Source organism: Ochotona curzoniae, unplaced genomic scaffold, assembly GCF_017591425.1.
Source record: "Ochotona curzoniae isolate NIBS_2020 unplaced genomic scaffold, NIBS_Ocur_1.0 scaffold_4701, whole genome shotgun sequence".
In the NCBI taxonomy this organism is placed as follows: domain Eukaryota; kingdom Metazoa; phylum Chordata; class Mammalia; order Lagomorpha; family Ochotonidae; genus Ochotona; species Ochotona curzoniae.
In genome coordinates this window covers 52253427-52278735 of record NW_024467122.1, presented here as the reverse complement: position 1 = coordinate 52278735, position 25309 = coordinate 52253427, and the positions used below count along the sequence as shown (strand labels likewise).

The 25309-nt window shown below is 47.2% G+C and overlaps 1 protein-coding gene across 2 annotated transcripts; it reads left to right on the top strand.

Moving 5' to 3' along the window:
* Positions 1-36: 36 nt before the first annotated feature.
* Positions 37-25302, top strand: PATL2 (PAT1 homolog 2). 2 transcript variants are annotated; one of them, XM_040969357.1, is made up of 16 exons: positions 37-316; positions 4468-4603; positions 15869-15938; positions 16590-16816; positions 18221-18324; positions 18759-18833; positions 19020-19161; positions 20797-20917; positions 21018-21115; positions 21315-21368; positions 21468-21601; positions 21745-21904; positions 22611-22751; positions 23356-23453; positions 23951-24100; positions 24895-25302. In XM_040969357.1, the coding sequence occupies exons 3-16, from the start codon at positions 15875-15877 to the stop codon at positions 24911-24913; spliced, it is 1587 nt and encodes a 528-aa protein (XP_040825291.1). In that variant the 5' UTR covers positions 37-316; positions 4468-4603; positions 15869-15874; the 3' UTR covers positions 24914-25302. The 2 variants fall into 2 exon arrangements, with proteins under 2 accessions (XP_040825291.1, XP_040825290.1); XM_040969356.1 differs by lacking the exon at positions 37-316 and having other exon boundaries at positions 4441-4603.
* Positions 25303-25309: the final 7 nt, after the last annotated feature.

Sequence of the window (25309 nt, the reverse complement as noted above, 5' to 3'; positions counted from 1 at the left end):
GCAGAATCAGGTTAGAGAAAGGGACTTTCCCATTTGCAGTTTCATTTTCTTGTCAAGTCTCGTGATGCTTATAAAAACAAGGCGTGGATTGGCTTGGGTGGGTTCGCTGTCCATCAGCGCTGTTGGATTTGGGGTGGGGTGTGCGAGGCGTGTCCTAGGACTCCCGAGCTGGAATTCCAGCCCCCTCCTCGCTTTGCGGGAACTGGCCTGGGAGAATGTTCGGTGTCTCAGCCAGCTAAGGTAGCTCAGAAACTCGAAAATGTGCCCAGCAACATTCCGAGCGTGGACAGGCAACTGGCAGGATAGGATCCTTCGAGTGAGAACAAACAAATATACAACCCTACCCCGTCCCACCTCACCTCACCCCATAGGAACCTCTGCCCTCCTGAAGACAGCTCAGGGAACCCTGGCAGGGGGAATGAGGGCCTTTCCTGCTTAATCGCATCCCTTTGGGGGTGTGAGGAGGACGTTTCTCTCTGTAAAAAAACTGTGCCAAGAAGTTGCTCCCAACGGCCTTGAGAGGTGGGGGTAGCAGGGGACAATCCCTGATAGCTGAAACAGCAGCTGCTTAGGGCACTGGAGTGTCCAGAGCTTTCCAGGTGCATCGTTTGTCTCCTTAGCAATGACCACCTTGGTAAACCACCAGGTAAACCAGGTGCATGAATGAGTGAAAGCAACAGTACACTCCAGGAAGCAGGAATGGCTTCACCCCTTTTATGGATAAGGAAAACAAAAACTTAGAAGCTAGTGTTCAAACGCTGGCCTGATTTCCTGTGGCATCGGTCCTTTTGCTTTGAACGCTTGGAAGACAAAGGGCTCAGCAGTTTGTGAGCGAGTTAGGATTGCATGTGTGTGGGCTCAGCCAAGGCAGTCTGACCCGTGAACTAGAAGAGGAGAACTGTGACAGACAGACTGTGTAAGAAAACCTGTGCTAAAGCTCCATCAAGAGCAGCGCGCACTGCGTGGAGACTGACAATGAGAAGAGGAAGTAGACCCTGAGTGTGGGCAAAGAACAAGATCTTTGAAATCACCGGGATTCTCAGCGTAAGGGGGTTACACGGGTCTTCCCCAGGGACTGCAACCGAACGTCTGGATTACTGTGTCCTTTGAGGCTTTTAATGCTGTTTGCTGGGGAAGCTACGCCTCAGACTCAAGCAAAGCAGAATATTCCGCACAGACCTAATGAAGTGAGGTAAAACGCTGCCTGCCTGACGCAGCACCTACCAAAGTGTATGACAACTGCTTCAGTTACCCGTTTCCCTGGCTTTTCTACCGGCCTTTTCTGTAACTCTGAAATAGAAAAACAAATATCATGCAAAAAGTTATGATGTTCTTGCCTTCCCTCTTTAAACTGTGTGAAATCTCTTTAAGTTATTTAGGCCTGAGATGTTAATGTTGAATTGTGTTAGAAATGTGCCTTACCAAGGGACTAGCCTATTTTTAGCTTTTAGGTCCTTGTTTACCAGGTTGCAAATAAACACTGAACTTAAAACTCCTTAAAGCTCAATCTCAGCCTGTTTAAGTGAACAGAGAAGCATTTAATTTTTTTTTTCTTTTAATTGAAAAGGTAGATATACAGAGGGAAGGAGAGACAGAGAACGATCTTCCATCCCCTGAGTCACTCCTCAAGTGTCCACAATGACCAGAAACAAGCTGATCCGAAGCCAGGAGCCAGGAGCTTCCTCCAGCTCTTCCATATGGGTTCAGGGTCCCAAGGCTTTGGGCCATTCTTGACTGCTTTCCCAGGCCATAAGCAGGGAGCTGGATGGGAAGTGAATAGATTTGAACCAGCATTCATATGGGATCCTGGAGGATGTGAGGTGAGGATTTACCCATTAGGCTGCCGTGCTGGGCCCAAGAAGCAGTTTTAAAGGCAATAAAAGATATAATAAAGACAGACAATAGTCTGCTTTTCAGCTTTCTCCATGAGGGAGACTGTTGCATTTTTCTTCAACTTCCATTTATGACTCTTTTTGATCAGTGATGAAGAAAATGAGAACAAAACTTTTTGAGAAAAACAGTAAATGCTGGTAAGAATGCAAAGGGATTCACATGTACTCCTTGTGGATATGTAAACTGGTGTGAATACTTTGGAAATAGTTTGATGGCTTTTTTTTTCTTTTAAAATCTTTATTTATGTACTTATCTGAGAAACAGAAAAGGAGAAAGGAGGAAAGAGAGAGTGGTGAGGGGGTGGGGGTTGGGAATACCCATCCTCTGGTTTGCTCCAGGTGTCCACAAAGGCTAGGGTGTGGCAGCGGCTGAATCTGGCTTTCTGAGATTGGCTCATTCAAATACCCAGAAGAGCTGGAGCCATGGCGGAGAGAGGCACAGGCACGGAGGGCATTTGTGTGGGACTCTTTAGAGCATTCTTGGCTGTGTTTTTACCCTGTGACCCAAACTATGACTGGGCAGGGATCTGGCTGCCTTATAGGCTTGTGTATAATCAACATACACTGCCAATTACCAGTTTGCTTTTATTGGGAAAAATCATGCATACATAATACAAAAAAGTCAGCATTATAGGAGTATAAGATATTAATTTCTCCCAAATCTCCTAATAATAGCCACTGTTTGGGAAGAATATTGATTTTTAAATTTTTATTTATTTTTATTTGAAAGGAAGATTTTACAGAGAGAGCAGGAGAGATCAGTCTTCCGTCTGCCGGTTCACTCCCCAAATGGTTACGGTGACCAGAGTGAAGCTAGAACCAGGAACTTCTTTCTGGGTCTGCCACACAGTTGCAGGGACCAAGGATTTGGGCCATCCTCACTGCTTTCCTAGGTATTAAGCAGGGAGCTGGACAAAAAGTGGAGCAGCCAGAACTCTAACTGGAGTTCATTTGGAACTGGAGTCCATGCCAGTATTACAGTCCATGCCTACCTACAGGCAGAGGATTATCCTGTTATGCTACTATGCTGGTCCTGGGATATTGATTCCTATTTACAACTCAAAACCTTAATTTATTACTGTTATAAAAATACAAGCAATTGGTGCATAGGTCGGGATAAATATTTGCCTATCCAAAGTTGAGTTTACTTTTTGGTTCAAAGAACATGTTGAGCACACTGATATGAGAGCCAGGGTATCATCACCCACACAGCTAGGAGGAGCAGGACTTTGGCTGAAGCCTGGCTTGGTCCAGTCCTCCTTACCTATAACTCCCAGAAACTGAAAGTGATCAGCCCCAGTGAGACATGAGCCAGGCATGCCAGGCCTCAGTCCTGTTGGCACAGCCGTTTCTGGTTAGTTTCACAGATAACCACACGCCCGTACAGGCCAGAGTACTATTGCCACACCTGCTGCTGATGGTAGTAAAAAGGAATGGGAAATAACAAGAGGAGTCTTCCAACCTCAGGACAAAGCTTTCGTTGCCTTTTAACCTTGCCTGAAAGCTGCTGGTATCTGGACCCCGCATGCCCACCTGGTTTCAGTGCACAGTCATACAATACTTCACTTGAGTACCTGTAGTCTCTGATCACTGGGCTGACATCGAGAAAGTTCTTCCCAGAAGAAACTTAGAAACTGTTTTATGGACCTGTAACTAGGTGACCATATCAGGAGAATAAACTTGGGTTGGCAGCATAAAGGAGAACATACAGAGGACCTTGACACCCAAGGAAAGAAGGTGAACTTTAGACTGTGCATCAGCAGAGTTGTTTTCTCTGCTTGCTGTTCATTTTAAGGCATTTTCGCTTTTAAAAACAGCTTCTGATTTAATTTTTTAGGTATTTGAAAGTCAAAATTAGAGAGAGAAACAGAGAGAGAGAGAGAGAGAGAGATCTTCCATGCACTGGTTCACTCCCCAAATGGCTGCAACGGCCAGGGCTAGACCAGGTGCTTCTTCTGAGTCTCCCACATGGATGCAGGAACCCAAGGATTTAGGCCACTATTTTCTGCTTTAGCCAGTTCATTATCAGGGAACTAGATTGGAAGTAGAGCAGTCAGGACTCAATGTAGCACCCATATGGGATACTCACATTACAGGTGTCAGCTTAATCCATTTTTGCCACAACACTGGCCCCTGAATATTTTTAAAAACTTTCCCACAAAGTTTCATATTTTTTTCTAAGTATAGATTAATTGTCCAATATCTAAAAATCCTTGGGAACGGAAGTATTTTAGATTTTGGATTTTGTCATATTTTGGAATAATATTTAGGATCTGGCATGCAAGCCTAAATGTGAAAATCATTTCTGTTTCATATATACCTTATACATGTATCCTGGAGTAGTCACGTGAATTGAGGTATGGAATTTTCCATTTGCAGTATTTTGTCAACACTCAAAAAATTTTAGGTTTGGGAGCATTTCAGATTTGGGATTTGGGGATCAGGAATGTTCATTCTTTATAAAATTTATGACTTCTGTGAAAAGGTCAGTCAGTATAAGTATACAGATAAAATTCAAAATTACCCTGTTAATACACAGTGGGTAGCTTTGTGATCATTTTTACTTTTTCTGTAGGATTGAACATGTCTGAGATAGACGAGGACCCCGAAAGGGCAGAGGCTGGGGGAGGACCAATCTCTCCTGCCCAGGACTGCATTTCTAGCTCCAAGGACATTTGCCACGGTGGCCTGGGGATTCCCTGCCTGCCTGGGTGAGTCCATCTCTTCTAACCTGAGACGACCTGGCAAACAGGTGACAAGAATCCAGCTGTCTCTGGGCCAACAGCTCTGCCACCCAAGCCTACCTCAGTGCTCAGAGCCCTGGTGGGCTTGATGGAGGTAGATCTGCTGCAAGTTTCAAGTGGAGCAGAATAGAATCCTGAGTCCTTTGTTCTCTGATCCAAAAGTGAAACTGGTTTTAAACCGACAACGGCAGATGGAGTTTGCACAGTGGAGGCTGAAGTTGCTGGCTGGCTATTCTGCTTTAACAGTACATTCAGCACCATTCCTGGAAAAGGGGCTTTCTTTGGACTAATCCTGGATTGTGTGGAAGATTGGGAGCAAGACTAGGAATGACTATATTATAGGCGCAGACGCCTTGGATCTGAAGATGAAAGTCAGCTGACACTATACTTCGGCCTCAAATACCCCTTATGCAAACGTAGTAACAGCCAAATATTGCTTAGAGCTTTTGAAACCTTGACAATGAAAATAGCCAAGGATGTGACTTTGATAGAGTCCATTTCTGGTTTTTAAACATTTTGTGATCATAGTGATTGTGAGAGAGGGCTTTGGTGAAATCCCCGGCTCCCACACAGCTAGTTGACTCTTTCTGAAACCAAAACTAGAAGGCATGGAGCTTTAAGACCAGAGGCCACCAGGAAGAGGCAGACAGGGTTTTATACACATATACACATATGTAAACATATCCATACACATAAATATATACATACACACACATACTTTATTTTTGAGAAGTAGAGAGCTATACAGGCTCAGACTGACAAAAGTCTCTCATAAACCAAGTAACTCCAAATTTCCGCAATGGCTGGAGGGGAGGCCAGGTCAAATCCAGGAGCTTGGAAGTCAGTCAAGGTCACCTACCTGGATGGCTTGAGCCATCACTGCCACCTCCTGGAGTCTGCATTGGCAGGAGGCTGGAGTTGGGAGACAGAACCAAAAAGTTAATCTGGGCACTCTGAAAGGGGGCCTAGGCATCTTCATGGCTAGTCTGAGTATCTGTTTCTTGGGTCAGACCTTAAAAAGCCTTCTACATGAGAGAGGGGGTGAAACACACATGAAGGTACTGTAAATTGGGAGACATCCGACCTGACAAGAGGAATTGGAAGGTCAGCTAGCACTTAGCAAAACCTGTGTGAATGAGATTGCCTGGAGATAACAGGTTACAGAGAACTTAACCTTTTGTGGACCCTTGACCTCTTTGAAAATGTGATGAAAGGGGCGTGGTGCAATGGCTCAATGGCTAAATCCTCACGTTACAATATGGGTGCCAGTTCGTGTCCCAGCTACTCTGCTTCCCTTCCAGCTCCCTGTTTGTGGCCTAGGAAAGCAATAGAGGACATCCCAAGGCTTTGGGACCCTGCACCCACGTGAGAGACCTGAAAGAAGCTCCTGGCTTTGGATTGGCTCAGCACCAGCCATTGTGGCCACTTGAGAAGTGAACCAGCAAATGGAAGATATTTCTCTGTCTCATGTTCTCTCTATAAATCTGATATGCCTTTCCAATAAATATATATAAATATTTGTTTAAAAAGAAAATGTGATGGAAGCTAAAGACTATCTCCCTAGAAAAATGCTCATGTAAAAAGAAATCACATGAATGCAGATTTAGTTTTAGGGGATTTTCAGATTAAGAACTTTTGATCTAAAAGGAGAGAGAAGCAACCTGAGAAAAGTTTTTGTTTTTTTTGTTTTTTTTTTTTTTTGATCTAGGAACGATTTATTGATTGATTTATAAATTCATTTGTATATCCATCATGTGTTTATTTGAAAGGCAGAGAATCTCACATCCACTGTTCACTCCCCAAAAGGCCACAATGAAACGGGAGCCAGGAATTCCATCCAGTCTACTTGGTGGGTGGCAGAAACCCAAGTACTTGGCTCATCTTTCTGCTGCTTTCCTATGTGCATTAATAGGGAGTTTGATGGGAAAATGAAGTAACCAGGACTCAAACCAGCCCTAAAGTCGGATGTCGGCATCACAGACAGTTTAACTTGCTGTGTCACAAACCAATCTTGCAAGAAAAATTTTAAAGGATGGAATGATGATAAAGGGGGCAAAGAAAGATGGCTCAGGAATTCCAAAAAGAACAAGGAGCCTGGTGCCAAGAAGCACTGGGAGAATAGAAATATAAGGAGGGAGTGATCAACAGTGCTAAAGGCTGTTGGAACTTCAGCCGAGGTCAAGATTGAGTCATATTTGGCTCTCATAACTGAAAAACCACCGGTAGGGGCCCTGAGAATAGTTTCCAAGGAGTGGTGGGTAATGGTAGCTCTGGATCTGTTTTAACTCGAGAAGTATTTAGGAATTATAGCTAGGTAGAAGTAAGAGCATGGGACTTGTTCTATTTAGTTTTTGGTATTTTGTTAAATAAAGATTTTTTTTTCCTAGAGAAAGGAATAAGATGGATAAAACTGTTTTCCAATTTGTTCTCCACTATATACACACATACTCACATGCATCTGTATATATATATATATATATATATACATACTGAAACCTGGAGCAGTGGGCAGGTATCTGGATCCCCCACCCACGTGGCTGTGTCTGGGGGAACCTGTGCCGGGCCAGGATTCCTGCTGGGGATCCTAGCTCCCCATCCACCACTGCTAGGTGGGGGAGGAGGGCGGAGGGTTGTGGGGGAGAGGGTCCTAGGCTTGTGGTCGGCCAGAGCGCCAACTGGCGGTGAGCTCTGGGGTCTTCGGGATATGGAATTACTGCCTAGGGACATCCATGGATAAGTATGTTAGTGACAAATGAATCCTGAGGGACACCCAAGGACAGAGCCAATGTGCTTGCAGATAAGCAAGGGGACTGACCTGGTGGTTTGGAGGGGAGAGAACTGAAAATTTTTATGAGTCAGACTGATACACCAGTCCACATGGGAGTCCTGAGTTGGGCTTGTTAGCATGGAACATGGCTGACCACCACACACCAACGAACATGCAAAAGCTATGGCTGGAAGACTGTCTGGCAAGGCTAGATCCCAGTACCTGGCAGTGAGTGTTGGATCAGGAAATGGGTCACATTAGATTAGGCCATGATACCAACCAGCACACAAGAGAACCAGGTCCAGGGTTGGATTCTGTAGGGGATATGTGGGCCCAATCTTATGAAACTATAAATTCCGCTGGTTAGCTTGAGAGTTGGGATGGTGATGGGCTGAACTAGGTGTGACCATGGAACTCACTAATGCTCACCAGTACTGGGGCTGGGAACAAGCGGAGCAGGTCCAGGCTGCAGCACCTGCATGAGCACCCTAAAACAAGGTGTGGGGCAGACCAGGCTGCACCAGCTCATATAAAGCCTGGGACAGATGGGTCAGGCCATGTCGGGTAAAGGCCAGACACCTGCTGGCATGCATGAGATCTGGGTCTGGGTGTTGGGGGCACTGACAATGTCCTGCCCTAAGATGACGCCTGGACCCTACTTCCTCTTGGAGCCTTGGAGTAACAGGTTTCAGGAAGTGCCCTGTGATTGGCCCTTTACCACATGAAGCTGATTGGATAGGATTGATATATAAGCCAGGGCTTTGGGGAGGGGAGGGGCTTCTGCATAACAGAACTAACGGAACTAATGGTTTTAACAGAAGGTTGGAATAAAGCGCCTTTGAGACACTCTCCAGTGTCGGGTGATTTCTTCCACGGGATGGGAGACCCCGCTATCTGGGAGTGACCTGAGTGGCGGAACCTGGGAAACTTCCCCAGTGGGTCATAGCTCCCACTGGTGAGTGCATGGTCCAGGCCTGGGTGTTGGGCAGGCTGTGCAGGGTAGCTCCATCTGTCAGCAAGTGTGAGTTAGTTTTGGAAGGGGGCAGACTGGGCAGGGCCAAGCAAACCATAGCCCACTGGCAAGTGCATAAACCAGGATGGAGTGCAGGTCATGCTAGGCTAGGCTGCCATACGTACTGGTTTACATGAGCCAGGGATGAGAGCAGACTAAGCAGAGCCAAGTTGCAGCACCTGCCAGTGAGAGTTGGGTTTGGGGCCAGCTAGGCCAGGCTAGGCTGCAACATCCAAAGGCAAAGACCAAGACAGGGGAGGGACTTTTCCAAACTAGGTTAAAGCAACTACTGGCATACACAAGATCTGTGGCTGGGATCCGGCCTGGTTGGGGAGAGAACGGGACACCCTGGCTGGGTTGTGGGTCCTACTGATGAACATGGGGATCAGGATGGGGTTGCAGTCTGGTCTGTAGTATTTCTAAGCATGGGTGTGGACTGGGTCTGGGATGTGCCAGACTGGGCTAGACTCCAGCACCCACTGGTGATTGTGAGGACCAGGATGGGTGTACGATGGCCCGGACTAGATCTCTGTCCTTGCTGAGCCATGCATGAGCTGTGTCTGGGTGTGGACTAGACTTGCCTGGCCTGTACCACTCAATAGTAAGAACTAGAATAGGTGAGGGCCATTCAGGAAGGGCTACTGTTCCCGCTAGGACAGGAGGTGGACTAAGTAGGGATGGGCCACGGACCCACCGATATGCACAAGATCTGGCATCGGGAGAGGTTCTAACGGAGGAGCTTGAAGAATTCCTCTGTCAGGACACAGTCCCTGCAGGTGAGTGCAAGAACCAAGAAAGGGAGCAGCCCAGACCAGGTCAGGTTATGGTACCCACAGGCTTACCTTTGGCTCAGGTCTGGGGTAAGCCAGGCTGGGCCAGTTCATATCACCTGCTGGCAGATCCAAGAGCAAGGATGGTGTGTGGGTCATGCCAGGTCGGGCTGCAGTACAAGCCAGTTCACATTAGGGCTAAGACTGGGGACTGGATAGGCTAGCTAGGCTCTAGTCCCCACCAGCATGAGCTGGAATTGGGGGTAGGCTTGGCCAGGCTACAGCACCCACTGGCAAATGCCGAGGTGAGGCGAGGCCGTGCCAGACTGGGCCGCAGCACCCAACTAGCACACATGAGACCCAGAGGAGAGCAGGCAAACCCAATAGAGGGGTTGCAGGGAACTCCATAGTGTGAAAGCTAGGATTGGGGGCAGACCAAGCTGGGCAGGGATACAACATATTATGGCCTGCATGTTAGCTGGATCAGAGACAAGCCAGGATGGTTGGACTGAGCCATGCATAAGCCTGAATGGTACATGCATAAGCCTGAATGGATGAGGGTTGGTTGGGCTTTGCCACAGCATCAGCTGGCACATACTGGCATGGGGGCAGGGAAACTCTGTTGAGCTAAACTACAGTACCACCTGGAGAGTGCAAGATCCAGGAGTGGGAATGAGTCCATTAAAGAAGCAGTGGGCACCTGTCTCTTGGGTTGCCACTCTGACTGGTGAGCATGAGAACCAGGACTAGGACAGGCATGGCTAGAGAGTGGCACCCACTGGCACATGTGTGGGCTGGATAGAAAGGCTGGTTGGGTTGAACTAGGCTTCAATGCCCATTGATATATATGAGAGCTGAATGGAATGTGGGACAGATAGGACCAGTCTGCTGTATGTACTGGCAAGCATGGGAACCAGGACGAGGGGTGGGCCTGGTGAAGACTATTGTGGGTCACTCTGAGTAGGCTACAACTCCCACTGGTTTGCATGGGAGCCGACTATGTGGTGGGTAGAATCAGGCTGGACTTATTAGTTTGTGTAGAAGATGGGGCTGGGGCCCAGCGCGGTGGCGCAAGTGGTTAAGGTCCTTGCCTTGCACGCCCGGGATCCCATATGGGCGCCGGTTCTATCCCGGCAGCCCCGCTTCCCATCCAGCTCCCTGCCTGTGGCCCGGGAAAGCAGTCGAGGACGGCCCAAAGCTTTGGGACCCTGCACCCGCGTGGGAGACCCGGAAGAGGCTCCTGGCTTCAGATCGGCATAGTATCGGCCGTTGCGCTCACTTGGGGAGTGAATCATTGGACGGAAGATCTTCCTCTTTGTCTCTCTTCTCTGTATATCCGCCTTTCCAATAATAAAAATTTAAAAAAATAAAAAAGAAGATGGGGCTGGAGACAACTGACCCAGCAATTGCAATTAACAGTGTGCCCGTAGGCTGATACAGACTGTACCAGATCCTGTATTGGCAAGCATACACAAGAATCAGGTGTGGGATCGCTTTTGATGTCATTTATTTGCAAATCCCCCCAACATAACTGCTGGACTCAGAATTCCAATCATGAAGAAAATTGCAGGTTCCATGGTCTGACCATGGAGTGCATGTGTCAGAGCTGGGCCTCCTCAGTGGCTTAGACAGAGCAGTGGACAGCACATCCAGGTGCACCTGGAGGACATGGCCATACACTGGAGCCTGTAGAGGACACCTGGTACCATAACAGAGAAAGGAGGACAGAACAAATCCATAAACTACCCCAACAAAGACTTGGCAATGAATACCTGGGGAAATGCAAACTCAAACGTGGACTGTCAGCCAGTAGAGCCTGGAGAGATTTCTTCACAATTGGAGTGGCAAGATCAGCAGCAATACAGAACTGTTGAACTAGCAAAACCACTTGAGCAGGACCCTTGTTTGGAGCAGGCCCCACATCAGGTATCCTGGGATGATTGGGAGACTGGATGTGGCTTCTCCATCTATCTCTCCCCTCCTCCCAGATACAGAAAGGAAAAAAGAGAATATGAAAACACTTTACCCTAGCCCTTGACCCTTTGTACCCTAATCAAATATGTAAAAATTATAAAAATTTATTTTAAAGTGTATAAAATTTTAAAATTCTGAACAAATAGCATTATATAAACACATATATAGTGTTCATTTGGCAGAACTAGTAACAGGTGATATTCTCTGTATTAGTACAACTTTGGAATCACAAAACTAGTTGTGCCAGTCTGGTACACAGCAGCTTCTAAAATTCAGGAAAGGCTTTAGTAAGCTTCATTCTCCTGATGCCTCATCAAAATTTTCTGGACACTCTGGAAAATCCTCCTCTCCTCAGTATATACATAGGTGCATATTGCCATTGCATACTGGACACTTGTCCAGTGGCCTTCCTCAGCCTAGTGAAGCTGTCAGCAGAAGACCAACACAATATTCCAAGCAGCATCTTGATGCTTGATTTGGCTTCTACATAAACAGAAATTGCACAGGTGTCAGTGAAGAGGAAGGCTATCTGGTTGTCTTTAATCCTGCCCACTTTTTCAGAATCACTTGTAGTTCTCAGCCAGGCTGATTGGTTTGTTCTTGAGAACTCTGGAGAGCACAGTGCGGTAGCCTAGTGGCTAAAGTCCTCACATTGAAAGTGCCGGGATCCCATAATGGCTCTGGTTCTAATCCTGGCTGCTCCACTTCTTATCCAGCTCCCTGCTTGTGGCCTGGGAAAGCAGTCGAGGATGGCCCAAAGCCTTGGAACCCTGCATCCTCCTGGGATACCCAGAAGAAGCTCCTGGCTTCAGATGGACTCAGCTCCAGCCATTGTGACCACTTGGGGAGTAAATCAGCAAACAGAAGCTCTTCCTCTCTCTTCCTCTCTCCTCTCTGTATATCTGAATTTCCAATAAAAATAAATGAATCTTAAAAAAAAAAGAACTCTGAAGTTCTCTGTCTCTGGTCATTTCCTGTAGTTGTTTTATATGCCACTTTCTTTATTAGACCTGTCCCCTTACCCCTTTTGAGACCAAGCCCAAGTCTGGCTTTTTCTTATTTTTGTTGTTGGTAAATCTGAAGCAGGGCTGGTTCTCTACAACCAGCTTGTGTCCAGAGCAAATCTAGGGGCCTTACTTCCACCCTTTGCTTGAAGAGCACTAGCAGGAGATTGGGAACATGTCACTTGTACGGAGAAAGGGTTGTGGGAAGCTTGCTTGCTGAGAGTACAGAGATGGATGTTGTATAGAGGACTTGAGGACATGTTGATGTTTTAGCATCATTGATGAGGGACACATGGGAGAGGGAGCTGACAAGGGCTAAGGATGCCTGGCAGACAGGTGTTGAAGCACCTGTCAGTCATGGTTGGTCCTAACAGGAAACATAGAACATATTGGGTGATGATGCAGGGAGAGGGCAGGACTGAAGGAACTAGATACCAAGCTGTGGATGAGGTTAAGGGAAACTTAGCACTGTGAGGTACCCTGGGCCTGGAGAGTGAGGAGCCTTGTCCAAGGCTAGCTCTCAAGGGGTAAGAGGAAAGAGGAGATCCAGGTCCAAGGAGAAGGGCTGTCGTTCAGAGAAGACTGCCACCACCACAGCCCACATGACGTAGTCAGCACCACAGCCCACACGATACAGTAGGCACCACAGCCCGCGTGATGCAGTGGGCAGCCTTCTCTGCTTCCAGGTTCTGCTCACCACGCTCTCCCTTCCGCCGTTCCTGAAAGTGGTTACACCCAACTTTGACTAGCCCCAGGACTTGCTCATCGTTGTGATTTCACTGGTTTCTTTCTAAATCATTATAAATGATCTCTGGATTAAATTCTGCTTCAAAGAGCCCATGTGAATGTATTCTCTGTTTCCTGAATACACTCACTTATGTGCAGTTTCTGGGAAGAAAAAAAGTAAAATAAGTGAACTCTGGAAAGGAGGAAAAGAGAAGATGGTAAGTAGTGATAGGAATGAGAAGGGGGCAAAGTCCAGATGCAGCAGTGGCTTCTTCAGGCGCTCCTAAAGCATAAATAGCTTTATGCCAACAAATTAGTAAGCTTACAACAAATGGATAAATTCCTAGATGTATCACTTAATAAAATTGACTGAAGAAGAAAATGAAAATTGGAGTAGGTCCAAAGCCATTAAAAAAACTGCAAGAACTTTTTTTAATTTCCCCAGAAAATCAGGATAGTTATTAGATGTCTTATTTAGCAAAAATAAATACATACTTTTAAAAAAAAGTTTTATTTATTTTTATTGCAAAATTAGATATACAGAGAGGAAGAGAGAGAGGAAGATCTTCCGTCCAATAATTCACTCCCCAAGTGGTCACAATGGCCGGAGCTGAGCTGATCCGAAGTCAGGAGCCTGGAGCTTCTTCCAGGTCTCCTACATAGGTGCAGGGTCCCAAGGCTTTGGGCCGTCCTTGACTGCCTTCCCAGGCCACAAGCAGGGAGCTGGATGGGAAGTGGCGCTGCCGGGATTAGAACCAGTGCCCATATGAGATCCTGGCACATGCAATGTGAGGACTTTAGCCACTTAGGCTACAGCACCAGGCCCAATATGTACTTTTCTAATGTACTTTTATTTGGTTCTGCAATCCTGTGTACCTGTCTGTATCTCCGATTCTGCAGGAAGCTCTAAGAAGCCTTGGAAAGCAACTGTTTTATTTTCCATCATCTCCCAAGACTGGAACAGTCTTGGTTTAGTTAAACTTTGCCTGGAGTTATGGCAGGAAAGCTAGAAGATCTAGGAGCCCAGTAGATTTCTGAGACTTGAGGCAAGGGTAGAGAACTTTCACAAAGGCTGTAGGTCCTAAGGCTTCAGTCAGGGCTGTTGATTTTTTCACAAGTCAATTTACTTATTTATTTACCTACTCACATACTTAGTTATTTGAAATGCAGAGCAACAGAGAGAGAGAAGGAAAGACAAAGATCCACCTTCTATCTACTTGTACTCCTCTCTCCCTCCAAGGCCTGCAAGGCTGAGCCAGGCAGAAGCTAGAAGCCAGCAACTACATCCAGGGCTCCCATGTGGGAGTCATCAGCATGTACTGCCTCCCAGGTATATTAGCAGCAAGCTAGGGCAGAGGCAGGACTAGATGCTAGGTGCTCCAATATGGGCCGTGAGTGTCCCAAGCCACCACTTCACCTCTGTGGTATAACACTCCAGGTTGTGATCTCAAACTCTAAGCCCTCGGTTACCCCCTTTGGTGCTGACACAGGAAATCCTTTCAGAATGAAAGTCTGCATGTTAACAAGTGTTTCTCCCTGAACCCTGGTCTCTACACAAACCTGATGAAACCCTTCTGGAACCCTGAAATACGCTGTCTGGGCTTTTGTTGTTGTTGTTATTGTTGTTTGTTAATCATACTGAAGTCAATTATTATGAAGTGCTTGGGGACAAACAGCTGAATGACATTAGCAGAAACACCTAAACCCAATTTAGATGGTTGAAGTTCATGAATAACCTTCAGTCAACTTAAATTTGTTCAGCCTGTAGCAAAACTTCAGAAACAAAAAAAAAAATTTTTTTTTGAGGCCATGGGACTTTTATTTTGAGGAAATGATCTCAGCTTTTGTTTCTACTCAGAAGTTCTACAGAGAAGTAGGGGTGTTAGCTGAACACAGGATGTGGGCACAGAACCCAGGATCACTTAAGGATTAGATGAGGCTCTGGTGATCTTAGGATTTGCTTACTAACAGGAGTGATGCACTGGTTTTTTTTACTCCTGAAACTTTTTTGTTTTTAATCCTGAACTTCCAACCCAGTTTTCCATTATAGTAACTAAAAGATACAAGTGTGTGCTTTTTAAATCTCACCTAGTACTCGCCTAAATTCACAAGTGTTCCACATCAGTGAGAATGGGAGGGTTGGGGGCGGGTAACCAACATAAGCTCGTGGGAGCCAGTGCAGGGCGAGGCGAACAGCATCAGGCACAGCTGAGGGAGCATCAACGCCACTGTTCTAAAGCTCCAAGAATGTGGGTGCCAGACAAGCTCCCCAGACCGAGCCAGGGATTCCCTGTGCAGTGATGTTGGAGCAAAACCCAGGGCTTAAGTGGAATGCAACCTCACAGGGTTCATAGGAAAGGTGTGGGAAACAGGGATCCTCTTTTTAAATATCTTCCACCCAGTATCAGTCCCATTAAACTATCCTCACCTTCTCAGATGGTTTAAAGCACAGCTTCTTTCTCTCCCCCTCTTTAAGGGTTTTCTTTATTACTAGATTACATTCTCCTTCTTCTACTAAGACTCCACAGTTGGTGGGGTGGCGGGGGGGGTGCTGGCCCTTTAATGAAGAACAGGGGAGGAGCTGAGACTCTTAAAAGCCAGGGCTGTCCAGCTGGCCTTGACCCACGCTGCCATGGCTACTCCAAGTGGAAAGGACTGCAACAGTCAGCCGGTGGGTTTCAGCCATGGGTTCACTGCACAGATGGTGGCTGGTGGTTTCCGGTGCTTCTCTTCCAACTCATCCCTACCTTGTTCTGTTCCTTGGTAGACCAGCTTCCTAGAGGTTGGGAGGGAGCGAGTTTATGATCTTAGAGCTTCCATGAGACTTAAGGCCAATGATTCCCTGCCCACCTGGTTGGGAGGAGACCGTGGCTGTTTAAGGGGTACCAACCCATCTTCACTGACCAGGGAGGAGGGTCTCTCGGAGTCTCTTCCCTATCCCAGGTTTACCTTTTGGAGGCTGACAATGCTCGCTTACAGGAGAACATGGCCACGGAGGAGGTCCACCAGCTCCACCAACCTGAGCCAGCTGAGATGATGCGCCTTGAAGGTATCAGCAGGCTGGGACATCTCAGTTGACAAGCCAGGAGGGAGCAGGGCCCTGTGGGTCAGCTTCAGACACAGGCATACAGAGTCACAGATGTAATTCCAACACTCTTGAGCTTGCTATGAACATCCTGCAGCTACCTGAGCTCGCTCTTCTGTACTTGATTCTCCTCACCAGAGTAGGCAAATCCTCAACAGCCTCAGCAGCCCTGGTTGATGAGAACCTGTCTTAGTAAGGAATGTAGAAGAGGAGAGGGATGTCTGAGAGCTGCAAACTACTTAAGGCACCTTCTCCCTTCCCCTCCAAGCTAAATACTTGGCACACAGTCATCAGAGTCCTCAGAGTCGGGGCAACTGGAACTCATTCAATCAAAGAGGCAACAAGGGGAAACTGTTGATTAGGAGAGGCAGATGGAGAAGCTTGTGGTTCTTAGTGGGGCCACTGAGAAGGGAGGTGGAAAGTGAAAATGCCTGAAGCTGCTGATACCGTTTGCTTTGGGGGTGAGGACAGGGCAGAGGGGTACCCTGGACTAGGGAGGTAGAGACTGCAGTGTGGGGATGGCAAGGGGGATACTCGTGGACAGAAGTGTGGTTTTGTAATGGTCACTCCCTGTGAGATGCTTTACCCCTGAGCTGCGTTCTGCCTCCCCCATAGGCCCACATTTGAATCAAGGGCCAGGCAAATCCCGTGGATCCCTGGCTCCTACGGAAGAGCTGGTGTCCATCTCCCAACCGGAGGAAGAGGAGCAGAATGAAGAGGAAGCAGAGGAAGAGGAGGATGAAGAGGTGGAAGATCCAGACCTGGCCCTGCACCCGGAGGAAGAGAAGGAAGAAAGTGACCTTGGGGCTCCAGCTACAGTCAGTGCTGCCCCAAAGACACAGGTAGCATGGTGGGGAGGGGATGGGAGAAGGTGCCTTAACGAATAGCTCACAGACTATGGTTAAACATCCCTCTCCTCTTCCACACTCCTCACTAAGACAGGTTCTCATGAATTGTTTCAAGCTTAACTCGGAGACTCTTTCCTCTCCCATTTCATCCTGTCTCCTTAGTTTCTAGAGCCTTCATCAACTTACAGCCAGGTCCTGTCAGAGCCCTGCTACTGATGGTCAAAGGGATTCATCTTTGGCTCCACTGGGCCCCCGTGGTTACTCCAGGCTACTCCCTTGGGTTCTCACAGCCGATGAGGAATAGATGAGGGTTCCTAGGCATGTGATGTGGACCTTCCTGCCACCTCTTCTGAGATGCTAGTGTTGCTTCCTCTTGGAGTAAAAGATACTGGGCCAGTTGACTTTGAATGATAAGGAGTCAGGTGTCATTGACCTAGGAGTTGGAAATGGCTGATCCTGTCGCTCTCTCTGACATTCTCATGACACAGGTGAATGTGGGTTTTCTTCTCATACCAGAGAGGGCTGCTCAGCTCTCCTGGCATGAAAGCCACCTGCCTTCTTGTACTCCATGTGGCAGGTGAGTCTGCTGTGGTCTCCATCCTGTGGAAAGACATCTGGGTGCTGGGGTAGATTACATGCCGAGAATCCCCATTTCCATTCTGTTCAGTTGGTCCTTGATCTTGCCCTGAAAGTGAGGTATACGTGTGAGAAGTGGGTGTCACCTCAACATATAGGGGGGACTGGAAAAGGACAGTGATGTTCTGCAGCCTAGGGGGCATGGGTGCACTTAGTGGTAGGGGCGCAAGTAGCCATTCATATGAGAAAGAACTAAGATCCTTGCTCCTAAAAATATTTCGGCAGATGAGATGCCCTGAATGCAGGGCTGAAGAGAGATCACCTGCCCTTCAGTTAACTCCCGAATGAAAACATGGCTTAGGGTGGAGGAATTTGAAAATTGGGAAATTCTGCAAGGGAGAACCAGAAGGAAATGATAGTGCTGAGGAGGGCTTTGGGGGGAATCCCGGTGGAGGGGGGAACCAACAACAAAACAGGAGCACTGTAGCTGCAGACGCACGAGCCTGAGAAGGGAGCTGGAAGTATTAACTTCCCAGGCAGTTAGGAAAAGCACCTGTTACCGATGTTGTCAAAAACTGAACAGCTGCTTCCCAAGGGATAACAAACTGTTCAGACAGGCCAGGACCACAGTCTGATGGCCTCACAACTGACTTTGCAAAAATGATGGGTGAAGCTCTTTCAGGGGAAAGGCGGGAGGTGAGAATGTAGAAGTAGCAAAGAGACCGAGCCTTGGTGGCCTGAGCCACTCTCAGTGGCATGGCTTTTCCTACATCTCCTAGCTCCACTCTGACTTTGGACCACCCCTTGGCAATCCCGTTGCAGCCTACATTTCCCAGTGTTGGCTCATCAGCTGGGCAACTTGGACCTCACCTGGCCTCATCAGACCTGTCTCTCTCCTGCGGCCCATTGACCTCAGGGCTGTCCAGGTACTGGTTCAGGGTCCTGGGGACACCAACATGGGGCACCCTGAGTTCCTGACTCAAGGTCTCCAGGGGGGTGGGTGCGCCTCTATCGGCAGTCACAGAAAAGTAGATTTAGGAACAGAAGTCAGATAAATGCCCAGTCCCTTCTCCCTCATGGGTAAGGAAGTTATAAAAAATTAAAAATACAAGTCAGTGAGTATGAGGAACTAGGACTGAAAACATGCCATAACCCAGGTCAAGGTTCCTGCAGCCAGACAGCAGAACACAGCTCAGGGGTGAGGTTGAGCGTTCCCAGTGGCTGATGTTGGTGGCGCTACAGGCACAGGTGTGCTGTGTGTATACCTTAGCTATTAAACTGTGCTTAGCAGGGGCTGAAATGAGGAGGGAGTGGGGGAGTGGGAGTACTTTCTTCCAAGCAGCCCCAATTTCTTCTGAAGCCTTCCCAGTCATTTGACCCAGCTCCACCCTCAGCACCAACTCGTCCTGGAGCAGCAGCAGAGTCGAACCCCAAGGTAAATCCTAGGGCAGGAATAGGGTGGAGAGGAGCCAATGGGCATGCAAGATATTCCCTGCAAAGCCCCTGCTTTGGTGGGACTCCTCCCTTCTCCCCCAACTCCACTACCTGCTCTGCACCCCTTGGGAAGTTCACGGGGGAAGGGAAGGAGAGGCGTCTAAAGGGATTTTCCTTCTGCTTCAAGTCCTCCCGCCAAGAAGTCTTGGTCCCAGCAGCCAGACCCCTATGCTAACCTAATGACCAGGAAGGAGAAGGACTGGGTGATAAAAGTGCAGATGGTTCAGCTGCAGAGTGAGAACCTCCGCCTGGATGACTACTACTACCAGGTGAGTTCTGAGATGCTCCTTTGCAGGACCTGGGAGCCACCCTTGGCAGCCCTCTCATCCTTTCCTAACACAGCAGCCATGTTTGTTAGCTGAGAATCATGGTCACCACTGATGGTGGGTCCTAGGTGGCATTCCAAACGCACTCACTTCCATTCTGTTTCCACCAGGTGGAGTCAGTTATTCAACATTTTGGAAACACTCAGGTTCTCTCTCCTTTTTCATGAGTTTCAGTACACACCCTGGAAATGGGGACTTTTAACTACTTTTCACTACTGCATACTTTGGGTCCTAGAAATATCTGTTATATTGACTCCCATTGACTCTGTTCTTAAAAAAGCTAACTTAATTTATTTGAAGGGCAGAGTGGCAGAGAAAGATTTTTTTCACTCCCCAGATAGGCTGCAATGAAGCCAGGAGCCTGGAACTCCATCCAGGTCTCCCACATAGTTGGCAGGGCCCAAGTGTTTGGGCCATCTTCTGCTCCATTTCCAGGTGATTAAGCAGGAAGCTGGATTGGAAATGAAGCAGTTGGGACTCAAACTCATATGGACTCAAATCAGGACAATAGTGGTGGTTTAACTTGCAGTGCCACAACTCCAGCTACTACTTTTTGACTTTAACTAAAAACATGCAGATCTTATGCACAATGAAATTGTTGAATTGAATGAATGCTGACAGACATTTTGATTCAATTTCCTTGGCTTCTTATGCCTCTTTTATTTAGGGAACAAGTCTGGGTGCCCTTGGTCCACAGGTTTTTGTGTAGATTTCAACATCTATGAGCTCCCTGCCAATTTCCTTAGATATGGTAATTTTTCTCCCCACTGCGCTCCAAAAATATCCCTCCCGTTTCTGCCAAGATCTCTGGGATGAAACAGCTGTCATTTTCTTGTCTTTAGACCTGGTTCCCTAAATGAGGGTGCTTCATTCAACTCTCAATTTGTAAGTAGTGGCTTTATTTTGGTTAAAGATTTCTCAACTTTTCTTTTAAAGATATATTTCTATTGGAAAGGCAGATTTACAGAGACAGATATTCAATCCAATGGTTCACACCCCAAATGGCTGCAATGGCCGGAGCTGTGCCAATCTGAAGCCAGGAGCTTCTTCCAGGTCTCCCAAGTGAGCCCAGATTTTCAAGGTTTTGGGCCATTCTCTGCTATTTTCCCAGGCCACAAGAAGGGAGCTGGAAGGGAAATGGAGTAGCCAGGACATGAACTGGATCCCATAGGGACCCCAGCACTTGCAAGGCAGAGGATTAGCCCATCAAAACATTACACTGGGCCCTCAACTTGTTTTAAAAAGATGATACAACTGATTAATCTGCAGAAGCAAGAACTGGCTTAGATGCCAGTTCTATAATCCTACATGGGTGCAAGGGTCCCAGCAACTGTGCCATACTCTGCTGCATTCCCAGAGACATTAGCAGGAAGCTGAACCAGAAGTGGAGCAGCCAGGACTTGATGCCTCTGTGGGATGCCTGATTTGGAGCAGGTAGCTTAATGCACTATTCCATAGCACCAGTCCCAGAGAGGGTATTTTAAAAGGTTGCACTTGAGAATCTTATAATCATCTTCTAAAGTTGGGATTTTAAGCTTAGTCTATTTCCCTCTCCCACCCCATTCCATGGACTCTCAGGAATATTATCGGAAATTAGAGAAGAAGCAGGCAGACCAAGAGCTACTGGGACAGAGGAGCCAGTTGGAATCTCTCAAGCTGGAAACACCTTACATTCAGAAGGCAGAGGTTTATGAATCAGGTGGGGCTAGGACTAATTGCTGGCTTGGGACAGATCCTGGAGCATGCAGAGGGAGTGGGACAGGGAGGGGAATGGTCCTCTCTCTACTCCTCCCTTGCAGTGGTTCGCATTGAGGGTTCTCTGGGCCAAGTTGCTGTGTCAACATGCTTCAGCCCTCGCAGAGCTATTGACGCCGTACCCCATGGAACTCAAGAGCAGGTAGGGGTGCCACCTTCCTAGAATGCTTTCTCTCCCTGGAATTCCAATCTGAAACATTGTCAGGTTTGGGTTCAAACTGTGACTTAAAGTAAGGAAGCTGTGTGATTGGGCTTTGTGTCTAGCCTTTCCAACTCTATGCCTGAGTAGCTGGAGGCCTGGGTTGATGGTGTGATGAAGGTGATGGGCTGTCTTATTCCAGGATACAGGAGCTGCAAGCAGCCAGAGGCTTCGGCTCTTACATCGGATCGAGAAGGTGAGGAGTCCCCTGGGAATGACCTCTTAACTTGTTCTTGACAATGGGGTATGGTGCAAATGGACCTCTTTCCTCTTCTCCTACCTGCAAAATTCCCAGATGTTCCTGCAATTACTGGAGATCGAGGAGGGCCAGAAGGATGGGCTCTCACAGCCCTTCTGCTCTGAGCAGCATAGCGACCAAGTTGAGAAGCTCTTCCAGGCCCTCAGGACCCAGGGGCAGAACAACTTGGAGTGAGTAGAGGGAAGGTAGTGAGTGAAAAGGAGTAGTGAGGAGAATGAGTAGAGATGCCTTGGCATCTCCCACTGTCCCATGTTTCTCCTCCTGCAGGTAGCCTTCTGAGCATGTAGACAATGTTCTCTACTCTGCTTTGCAGGGAGGTGGCAGATAGCATCCTGCAGGTGCTATCAGTGAGGAAGGGGAAAGCCCTAGTGGCCCGGCTGCTCCCCTTTCTGCCTCGGGATCGGGCTGTCAGCCTGCTTCTGACTATCACCCACCATCTGCCCCTCCTGGTCCGGAGGGATGTGACTGACCAGGTACTGTGTCGTTGGGCGGAGAGGATAATCTCCTGGACAGGTTAGCAAGGTTTCCTCTCCTTTATTCTCCGCTGCTCAGAAGTACTGTGTGACAAAGGTGGTAAGGGAATGCAGCCCTACATCCTCAGGTGAGGAAGCTGCAGAACTAACTACTGCAGGATCAGTGGGTCACCTTCTAGCACAATGAACAGATGCAGAGTTGTCTAGGCACTGGTGTGCTGTGGTGGTCTGAAAGAAGATAGGATCCCTGATGAGCACTGAACTCCATACCTATTTTTAGTTATTTGAAAAGTGAAATAATAGGGACAGATCTCTTCCATCTGCTAGTAAACTCCCCTAAATGACTAACGTGCCAGACTGAAGTCAGGAGCCTAGAACTCTGTCTTGGTCTACCACATGGTCCAAGCACCTGGGCTATCTCTTGCAAAAGCATTAGCATGGAGCTGAATCAAAAGCAGAGCAGCTGGGACTCTTACTGGCCCTTGATGTTAGCATTACAAACAGCAGCTTTACTAGCTGTGCTACAATGCTGGAATACCTTATCCACTCTTTTTTGGGAGGACCTTGTAGAACAAGCAGGTGTTAGGGAAAGAGTCATCAGTGATATGTCAGGCAAGTGACCTCACCAAGAAGCTGCCAAAGCTAGGGCAGGAGGAGGTGAAGCTGCAGTGGACAGAAGGAGACATGCTTTCTGACCTTTTTGCAGGCCTTGCAAATGCTGTTCAAGCCTCTGGGCAAATGGATCAGTTACCTAACCTTCCACGAACTCCTCCAAGGGCTTCAAGGACTCACGTTGCTGCCAGCCAGCTCCTCGGAACGACCAATCACTGTGCTGCTTCAGAACCAGGTAACACAGCTTGGCGGCTTTTCTCTCTCCATGGATGATATATGGTAACACTGGTAAGAAAATGGTACAAGAGTCTTCTAGTCTCTATGAATCTCATCCTCTGCAGTACTTCTCAGCTTCTGGTGAGAAATTTTGAGCCAAAGCACCCATTCTGTGTGTTCATAAATGACTTTCTCACGTTCCTGTGTGTAACCCGTGTGTAACCTTAGGCATGTAGCAAATACAAAATGGCAAGTTAAAAGGATGTGGTGCCAGGTGTTAAAATTCTGATGGTCTTCAAATATCCAGTGGGTTCCTTGTATATTCAATGCTGAAAAGTGCTGCTTAAACCATGTTCCACTAAACCTGAATTCCTAAATCCATTCTCTATCTATAGACTGCTCCCTGAGGCTGGAGCCTGGGATTGTGCCTCTAATCTGCCCTCACCAGCATTTGAAAAGTTCAGACTACTTAGGAAGGGCCTTGAGAGCCCTTGGAGTAGCCAGGCAGAGCCTGGCAAGGCTTGGGGTGGCAGGGGTGGTGGTATTGGACCCAACTTGTCAATAGGGACCTGCCCTTTAGGGAAGCCCTAAATGTCTGGAATGAACTCCCCTGTCACTTGCAGTTTGGAATATCTCTGCTGTATGCTCTGCTGAGTCATGGGGAGCAGCTGATAGCCCTGGATAATTCTCTAGAGAAACCTAACAGTGACCACACAAGTTGGTAAGATTACAAGGGCCTTGTTGGTATTTCCTGGGATGTGGGCTGAGCCAAAGGAGGCTACCTCCTGAGCAGCATGTTCATATTGGGGAGGAGGCTGAGAAGTAAAGGGAGAAATGGGGTGGCATCTGTCCTTCATTTTTTTCTTTACATCTTCCTTTCCATACTGTCCTACAGTACTGGATTCCCCTGGGAAGTAATGTAAGGTAATTTAGTCAGACACACAGATCTGAATTCTGACTTTTATTTGGCAGCAAGGTAAAACTTTGGGGGCAGTTACTTTTCTGCTTAGTTTGTTTCCATAGCTGTAAACTAGGGATTAAACAAAAAGGTACCAATGTAAATCATCAAGCATTGCCTGGCACATACCAAATATGCAAATGATACTACTTGTTACCTGGGCATGGGGGCAGTGCCAATGGTGGTAGAGGATATAAGGAAACTTGTGCCCCACCCCGTGGTCTGTTAAGGCCCTGATACCTTTCTTCTCTGCCTTCCAGGACAGACATGGTGGTTCTGATTGCCTGGGAGATAGCCCAAATGCCTACAGCTTCTTTGGCGGAACCACTAGCCTTCCCAAGCAACCTGCTTCCCCTGTTCTGTCATCATGTGGACAAACAACTGGTTCAGCAGCTAGAAGCTAGGATGGAGTGAGTCAGATCTTGGTTCTTGTTTTTAAACTGAGCAGGGAGGACCATGCGCTCCAGTAGTTCTGGAGACACTGGCATTTTATTCTGAGCCCTGTTTCCAACCAAACATTTAAATTTAAACTTAAAACCAAGTTTAATCTAATTTAAAACTAAAAGGTTTCCAGCCAAACCTTTTAATTTATTCCAGGGTACTTCAGTTTTTTACATCACTAAGTTAGCTGAGGACAAGAATTTTAAGAAATATCTGAGACAGCTATTTCAAGATATGATGGGTCTTCAAAAAATTTTAATGCATGTTATAAAAATGTGCATGGATTTCAAAAAATCTTGTGCTTGAATAAACTACAAAATTCGTTTGAAAGCCATGGAGACTGAGTGAAGTGGATCTTTCAGTTGATGGTTGACTTACCAAATGCCCATTACAACATGCGCTAAGCCAGGTCAAAGTCAGAGGTCCAGAATTGCCTCTGGATCCTGTGCATGAGTGGTAGGGGCCCAACCATTTGAATCATTGCTTGCTGCCCCCCTACGGTGGGCCTTAGCAGGAAGCTGAAATCAGAATTGGATCTTGAACATAAACCTAGGCACTATGATAGGGGATGCAGATTACCCAATTGCTATGGCAAATACTGGCCCCTAAATCTACCTTTTCTCTCCACTTTTCCATAAACTCAAGTGTCTGTAGAAGCTTGCATACTGTGGGGTCACTGGCAAGAAAGAGAACACTTATTATTGAACCTAAAATACTTGGAAAACAGAATGCTGCTTGCAGTTCACACTTGCTCTCTTCACAGGCTGGCCTGGGTCTGTTGATCAGTTGAAGCTTTCTCCATCTACGTATTCCAGAACCACCACCAGACACAGGTGGTATGAGGTGGCCTAAAGGGATTCAGAGAACCTAAAGACAATCCTTACGCCTTAAGATGTGGAGGACCTTGCCCCAAACCTGTTCATATCCTTTCTTCAAAAACCCAAATAATGTGCCTAACGTTATGGCATAAAAAGGTACAATTAAAGATGTAACAGAAATGATGTGTTGAAATCTGTTTGTAAGGTAGGATTTATAATGGAAGCCTTCTTAATGTGTGATTGCTGTTGAATTGTCCGTTTAATAAGGGATAAGTCTAGTATCCTCTCAGAACTTGCTTCAATGTTGCCAATTTTTATAAAGAGAAAACAGCTAGAGCTAAGAGGTCTGGATATTAATAG